Raw genomic sequence first — 8,431 nt, 5'->3', positions numbered from 1 at the left:
GAAGACGGCGGAGCGTCGAGCCAACAAGCTCGATGGAAACATTCGGCCCGCATTAATACACGTCTATGGAAGTGGTAAACCAAGAGAGGGATCAAAGCCAACTTCAACAAATCAGCTGTCCAGAGACATGACTTGAAATGAATGATGATGTGTGGTTTGTTTAATGTGTTTTAAATGTCCTTTTCTCCCAGAAGTCAAACTGTTTTCTAAATCATGGTTACGTCTTCTTGAATGTCTGAAACAGGAAATGTAGTTGTCTATTTTTCGGTCTGAGTGAGTACATTAGGTTGAGGTACGGCATTGTTCACTTTAACCCTTAGTGCTTACACGGCACAGAACTGTGCCGCAGGTGCCCCCTTGGTAAATTGCCGTGGGAACAATACACAACTTCTTATATGGACATCCTGGAGGGGTGTGCGTTTATAGGTCACATATTCAGGCTTTAAAAAAATGTGGTTTATGCATCTTATGTGTTGTTGAGTCAAAGTTATGATTAATTTTACGTCGCATTTTTAGTAGGGATATAAAGTAGCAATAATTGTTACATAAATGCGTTTTTCTTTTCTTTTATTCATAAAAGCAAGCCAAGTGAACTTTGAACTGTGACGTATTTCCATTTTTTTTGGAGTTTTAAAAATTTGAGTACTTTTTGCTCAGGTGTGTTTATATAGTTGTTTTTTTTTTGCTGAAAAAATTATAAAACACACTCTATATTGCACATTCTTATAGCCTCTGTATATACTGTATGTTTAAACATAGTAATGGGTTCTAAGGGTTAAACGACTGAACCAAGCCTAAACATGATAAAGTGTAAATATACATGCTGCATTGCAAGATTTGAATATAGTGGGTAGGAAACACACAAATACTTTGTGAGTTATACAAAGTATTGTGCGTTATAGCTCCTTACCTATTCTTCCATTTGCAGCATGGTTCAACAGGACAGAAACAACCTCGATCATATCGTTAAAAAGTCTGTTTAAATATCATCGGGACTTGAATGACCGAATTCTGAATTCTCTCTGGGTGCAACGTGTCATCAAAAAGGCCAGAAAGTATAATTACTTATGACCATAATATACTTGGCAGCGAATTTACACTAATGCCATCAGGGCGACGTGATGTGCAGCCTCCCAGGAAGACTAACCCATACTCTAAGTCATTTTGTTCCTTCTGCTGTCACTTTATTGGATGCAGCGCCGACTTAACTTAACTTGAAGGATGTGCGGCTAAGGGATATGTGCAATACACCCACAGGCTCTATTTATGTATTTGTTGAACTTATTTTGACATATCACTGCGTGCATTTTTAGGTATTTATCATTGTTTTTTTTAGCTAAATGAAAACGCAACAAGTCGTTCAAATGTGATGAATGGCTCTGTCGTTAGTGGCGCGTTGGAAAGAGAGGAACGATATCGCTGATAACAGGCGTTATTTGATCCTCATCTTACAATATCATTATTTTAATTTAGTGTTAGGCCACGGACGGCCAGATGGCCACAGCTACAAAACCCCTGATTTAAGACTTGAATAAATCTGGACGGACGTGAAGACGGCACATGATGATTATGGAAACATCTCTGCACCTCAAAATGAGTGGGTACGACATGTGCCAAAAGTGGTGATATTGACTAAAATAATCCCTGTCGTGTCCCCGCATTTTTTTGACTCTACTCTTCTGAAACGCCTCTACAGTGTAACTTCTTATCTGCAACACAGATTTTGAGGCTAAATTATGAGGCTAAAAAAAAGGAATGGGAGGTTGGCAACAGTGAAGTGTTTTTAAGGCAGCAGATGTACTTTTGTTTCGAGGTTTATTCACCCACATTAACATTTCTTTAATTGTACAGAGAGCTACTCATTTAAAAATGCCAGCTTTGGTGCTAATGAACACTTATCCCAGCACATTTCCCTTCTCAGGATTTGTTTATTCTCCCTGAAGAGGGCAGTGTCTGAATGAAAGAGCCTCCATCTGTCAGCACTCATCAAGTCACTAGGATGCCAAGAACTTTGGAGGAGAGTGTACATGAAGTCCTCAGTCCAATTTGTTTTATTTAAACCAGATACAAGGATATGGAATATTAGATCCTCATGTGCAACATTAGATAAATTCAAATCATGCAGACAACAGTGTCTCATTGCAGGAGGACAGGGCCGATAAAGCAGGAAGAAAAAAAAGGGAAAAAGAATCTTTAGAAAAACACACACACTCATTAAGTTTGGAAGTCTCTAACAGTGATGTGTGATAATATGAAATGAATGTGAGGCATTAATGATTTCACTTGTAGAAAACAGGCAGGGGTTAAAGCACAGCTTCAAGTCTGAGCCTCACCTTGAGACACAGTCCAAAATAAACCAGCTCAAAAATGCCTAAATGGTTTTGAGACACGTCATGCAGCGGAAATAATTAAGGGAGGGGGGAGGTGGGGGGGAGAGAAGATGCATTTGCACACTTAATTCCAACAACAACAGCAGCGCCACAGCGAGACGTGCACATCCACTGTCACGCATCGCATTCACACATAAGTGGGCTCCTGCTCTCCTCCTTTCCTATCTCCGCATCTGTCCTCTCATCCCCTCTCTCCCTCACCTTTCCTCCCTCCTCTGATCTCCCCTTCTCCTACCGCTCCTGTCCTCCCTTCTCTCCCCCATCCCCTCACCTCTTGTGTGTTTATCTCTTTCCTCCCTTTCCACATTTGTCATCTCCTTTCCCCTCCAATTCCTCTGCTTTTCTTCCCCTCCCTCTACCCTGTCCTCACCTCTCTCTTTCCCTCCCTTTCTCTGTTTATCCTCCCTTTCTCTCTGATGGGCCTCGCTCTCTCATGAGGTTCTTCTCACCTTTATCTTGTCTCCCCTCTGTCTTTCTTGCCTCATTTTCTTCTCCTTTTCCTTCCCTCATGTCGTTGTCTCTCTCACATCTCCCTCACATAGTCACCACATCTCCTCTTACTTTGGTCTCTCCCTTTTTCATCTTCTCTTTAACTATTTTTATTCTCTGCTCCTCGAACAGTCTTCTCTTCTCTTCTCTTCTCTTCTCTTCCCTTCTCTTCTCTTCTCTTCTCTTCTCTCCTCTTCTCGAACTATTTTTATTCTCTGCTCCTCGAACAGTCCCTTCTCTTCTCTTCTCTTCTCTTCTCTTCTCTTCTCTTCTCGAACTATTCTTATTGTCTGCTCATCCCGTGCGTGACCTTATCGTCTTCCCTTTTCATGACCTCTTTCCTTTTCTTTTTTTCTTCTTCTTCTTTTATCTCCTTTATTTCTCCTCTCCTCCCTTTGCGCACGCATCCAAACCTCTCCCCTCCCAGTTTCTCAATGAATCTTTCACCCAGGTTCAACCCCTCCTACTTTGTGTAAGCGCTTAATTGTCAGCCTCGACGAAAACTTGCGTAGGCTTAAATACCGAGTGCGCCTCGCTTTGGGGGTGGAACTGGCCAACCTGTCGGAGCGGGCATCTCTTGTGTCTCTGCGTGTGTGTGTGTGTGCGCGCGCGCGTGTGTTTTTCCTCACTTTCTCCTCGTGCGCTTTTGGTTTATTGGTGCCGCTGACCCGCCAGCATGCAGGTGTCTCTGACCCTCCTCGTCTCCAGCGCGGCGCTGCTGCTGCTCCAAGGATGCTGCATCGCAGTGAAGGGATGGAAGGTACTAAAAAATGATGCTACGGAGATTTTACCGGAGTACAGAGAGAACACTCGGACTGTCCAGGAGGCAGTGCCACAGGCGAACAGCGGCAGAAATAGCAGTAGCACAGCGAATAACAGGGCGAAAACCGGCGGAAGAGGCGCAAACACAGTCTCTTACAGTAAGTATTCATTTGAAACAATTATATTTGAGATCATTTGATAATAATTGGGGGAATAATAACTTAGATGTGTTTGGAAATAAATGAAATAGAAAGTAGTGGGTAGATCATTAATTTTGCGTAAAAGCTGTTGTTATTTGAGGGTCATGACGCACGAACTAACTGCATATTCAATGTAAGAACAAGTGCGCAACAGCATTAAAACACCTCAAATGTACGTATCAATCAATCATAATTCAAATTATAGTTATGTAATCGCTTTGAATTATTGTTAAAGGCCATTGTGTTTGTTGTATTTCCCACTAACTTTCAATTATTCAGTGTTAGTGCTTTGCGTGTTTACTGCAGTCTGGCAGAACCCACAACTCTTAAAAATCATTAAGCCTCAGATAAATCTGACACGTTACTTGTGTCGAATCTTTGTTGAAAACAAAGTTTAATTTATTTAACAGACCTTTGACCTGTGGACGAATGCAAAGGTCAAATCTTGCCATAGAATCACAGTCTGTGTTGAATCCATGAGTGGAGTTGTGGCAAAAAAATGCTGAAACACAACCTGCCTCTGAATCTCCAGTCTATTATTAAGAGCAGCTCCACTCGGAGGCTGTTTTCTTGCTTATTCTGTCGCCAAACTCCAGGGTGAGAAGCTGCGCACACACACATTCTTGTGGTTTCTTCCACTATACAATTTGGAGTGGGGCATTTAGAGAGACATCAGGGCTTTTTTTTCACGTTGTCTTCCAGGTTATTTCCTTCTCTCTTTATACTATTAAGTCAAGCTCTACTTAGACCATAACCATTTGATTGCAACGACATGTCTCTAAAATAGAAAAAAAACAAACACAGTTTGTTCTTCTGGAGATGTGTTTAGGGAGGATTGGAAATTGCCCTTTTGACAATGATTCCCACCTGTGTCCAGTGGAGGCTGCATGTGTAGGACAATGTCACATTCACTGTCATCTAATCGAGACGGGAGTCTTCACGTAATCCTGACCACTCAACCGAGAGACGAGAGATGAAGATGATTACAATAACAACAGCTGACAGGGGGCGAATTAGCAAGTCAGGATCTGTTAGTGTAATGTAAAACAGGATATTGACACCTCTGTATGACAAAGCACGCGCATTAGTTGCAAATCCATGTTTTGAACAAGCTCACGAGTTTCATTCTTTCTTTCTTTTTATTATTCGTCCCCACGAAAGGATGGAAAGAATCACGGATGTTACATACGTAAGAAATCTCCTGGATTATTTTTCTGCCTCTTAGTGTTTGTCCTAGGACGGCTTCTCATGTGGGGGTCACAGCCTGCCTGGCCTCCCTCCAGTCCTCTCCCAAAGCGAGTCTTTCTCACTCCCGTTGGAGATGAGCGGGTCACGCAACTGTTCAGTGTGAATGATGCACAGTGCAACTTTCATTTAGAGAAGAGGAGGAAAGGTCAGAGGAAAGACAGACTGAGGCAGAACTAAGACGAACGGATGCTCGACCAACGAGGCGTCCTGAACCGCCGCTGATAATTAGTACAAACCGCTATCCAGTGTGTGTTGTTGGTATTGTACACGACTCTTGTTCCTTCAGTGGTGGCCAGAGAATAACACTAGATCGGATTATCACGGGGGAAGGAAAAAAAAAGAAAGAAGTCACCTCACATAAATCCTTTGTTCAACCCTTTTTTGCAAAGAAAGCCACAGAGGAAAACAGATCCCTCAGCGAGTGTATCATTTCTTAACCGACAGTTCCGTTGCCCCTTTCTTTACACGCTGCTTGTAAAAAAAAAACAAAAAAAAAACACAGGACAATAACTCATGCATACCGCTGTTAAAAAGCTGAGGCTGAAGCATAGGATTACAGGCTGAGTGTGTTGTCTCAAATCAGTCTGGCAGATGTCCAGTTTGGTCAAAATTGTACAGTTGCAGTGCTGCCTTAAAATAACCAGACAGCTATTTACCCTTCCGTCACCACACACATTTCCTGAGGGCCAACCCCGTATGCCAGCTTTTACTTCCAGTCCAAGCGTGCATTAGGTTTGATTGAGCTGTTTAATAGCCCTCTGGTCTGGATTTGCTATCAGCTGATTGCTTCCAGCTGGGTTTTTGTGTTAAGACCCGTCGTCAACTAATGATCAGGTCATGAATACAATTCAGAAAGTCTGATATGATCTCATTGGCTCACAGCTTGATTTAAATGCACAAAATGTGGTATTTTGTGCAATTTCTTGAAAACCTGTGCCTTATTCTGTTTTGTTTCTCTTGTTCTCTCACAACCGGAGTGTCTTAGCACATAGTAACTCGACCAAGTCACAGCTGCAGTGAAGCAGTTAACCTGTCCACTCCAGTATGCGGCAATTTCAAGTGTTTGTTTTGGGCTGAAGCCATGAGTGTAACTGAGCTGTCCTGCTCTTCAACCCAGGTGCCTCAGAGCTGAGCTGTAGGGAGCTGCGTTCCACCCGCTACATCACCGACGGATCCTGCCGCAGTGCCAAGCCCGTGAGGGAGCTGGTGTGTTCGGGCCAGTGCATGCCATCGCACCTCATGCCAAACTCCATCCTCCGCGGCAAGTGGTGGAGGAGCAACGCCTCGGAATACCGCTGCATCCCGGCACACTCCCGGACGCAGAGGGTGCAGCTGCAGTGTCCGAGCGGCAACACGCGGACTTACAAAATCCGCGTGGTCACGTCCTGCAAGTGCAAGCGCTTCAGGCCTCATCACAACCAGTCGGAGGCCAAGGAGGTCCCGAAGACGCAGCGGACCAAGAAGCACGGCCGCTCATCTCAAGATCGGAAAAAGAACAACACGCCAGTGATGGGAAACTCGTACTGATGCTGCTCTGCAGACGTCATTCATACACAAACACACACAAACATGTCACACTACACACAATCTCCTACAAATAGGCAGGAGACGCAAGAGAAATTTTTAAAGAGAGAATTTATAAGCTAATTGCTGGGCTGATCTTAAGTCATCAGTCGTTTATCTTTCAGCCACGTGTCAGCATGTCTGTGGACTCTGCTTATTTGCATGACAAAATGAATCCAGGGCTGCGGCTGATCATGTTCCTCGTGCGCCATGGTGGATCATATGAGACAAGTATTTTACCATCCCAGCAGCTCCAGAAACGTCATGGGCTCGGCTCTTTCCTCCACCCAAAACTGATTTCATTTAAGCATTATGAGAAGTGCTCCCTGATGCTTCAAGCCCATCTGTGCAAACATCCAGAGGATGAAGAGCTATGCTGCGGTGCAACGCTGAAAAGGTGCATATCCGCTCCAAAAATTGGCCGCAATCCATCTCCTTCTGACTGCATGTAGAGGATATGGTGGCAGCCCTGGGGCTCTTATGGTGAGATGTTGACAGTTTTGGAGAGTCCTGGCCTGAAAGGTGGTGCATGCAGCTCCCTGGCAGCCCACCTCGCTCATCTGGACAGACCTACCACGCTCTCTACGCTGCATCCGCCCCATCCAGGCCTGTCAGTCACAGTAGCCCTTTCCCACGAGTAGAAACAGTGAGTCAGGATAGACTCACTGCTAACACCACAGGGGGGCACTGGACATTCCTGTGATTCTTCTTAATTACTAAATGAGCCCATTCCTGTGTTAGGATTTAAGTCATAAAAAGCCATTTCCTCTAGCCAGTTCCTGTTTGCCGGAATCACATACAAAAAAGTGCACATGTGTGTGTAGGAGGCATCCGAAAAGTGTGCGTGGTGTGCTGTTACCTCGGGGCAGAGTGCTCTCCAACACGCCCACACCGGAATTCTTTTGTAATGGGCCAAATAGAGCATCAAGCGGCCATCCACAGCCAAAAATCCCTCTGCAAGATTCAAAACACCTCCAATCCTCTCCGCACCGTTCTGTAAATAGCTCAGACAGGGAAACAATAATTCTGTTTTTTTATCATTGCATTGACTGCTCAAATCCAACAGGAAGAGGAAGTGATGAATATTCACAATGTTTCCACATGTTGTCAGTACTCCGTTGTTTTTCCCTGCTCATATCGCTTCCTAAATTTCGGTTCTCTTAAACTGTACTGACAATGTTTGCTTCTTTTTCCGACTCTCATGTTTGAAATAGCAACTGGAAGGGGTTTTTTTTTTTTGTCGTGCAAACCGAGAGCCGCGATGGAAACCTGTGTGGTCGTCTGCAGCGGTGCCCTCGCACCGGCGTGGGTGTTACGGAGAAGCAGGAAGGGACGAGGGAGGGCAGGAGGGCCGTTTCTACACAGACAGACGCAAAGATGGACTGCTTTAAAGAATGAACTGCATATTTATTTTTTATTTCCACATTTAAATTATTTATGCAACCTTTTGTAGTGAATGATAGCCATTATTGTCATATAGGATGTTCGAGACTTTGTAAATGAAATTCTGTACAGTACATGAATAAAGTAAAGGCAGATATATTTGAAAGAACTGGCTTATTTGTTATCTTTTTAATTACAGATAGCATTTCCACATTTTGGTGCAATGTGATAGGATTCGATGAATGATGTGTGGTTTGAATATTTATTATTGTGTATATACTGATAATCAAAAGTAAGATGTTGCCCTTTTTGCATGATCATTATTTGCAGATGGGAAAAAAAATCTCCACATCTAGTTGTTTGACGTGTGTGTGCAGAGAAGCATTGAGGAAGTTG

The 8,431-nt window shown here is 43.7% G+C and overlaps 1 protein-coding gene across 1 annotated transcript; it reads left to right on the top strand.

Annotated features, from left to right (window-relative positions):
• Positions 1-3,193: 3,193 nt before the first annotated feature.
• On the top strand, positions 3,194-8,204 carry sost (sclerostin). Its single transcript, XM_058621815.1, has 2 exons — positions 3,194-3,799; positions 6,207-8,204. Exons 1-2 carry the CDS (start codon positions 3,556-3,558, stop codon positions 6,614-6,616), a joined length of 654 nt encoding a protein of 217 aa, XP_058477798.1. The 5' UTR covers positions 3,194-3,555; the 3' UTR covers positions 6,617-8,204.
• Positions 8,205-8,431: the final 227 nt, after the last annotated feature.

This window comes from Solea solea, chromosome 21 (genome assembly GCF_958295425.1).
Source record: "Solea solea chromosome 21, fSolSol10.1, whole genome shotgun sequence".
In the NCBI taxonomy this organism is placed as follows: Eukaryota; Metazoa; Chordata; class Actinopteri; order Pleuronectiformes; family Soleidae; genus Solea; species Solea solea.
This window is presented reverse-complemented; position numbering and strand designations above follow the sequence as displayed.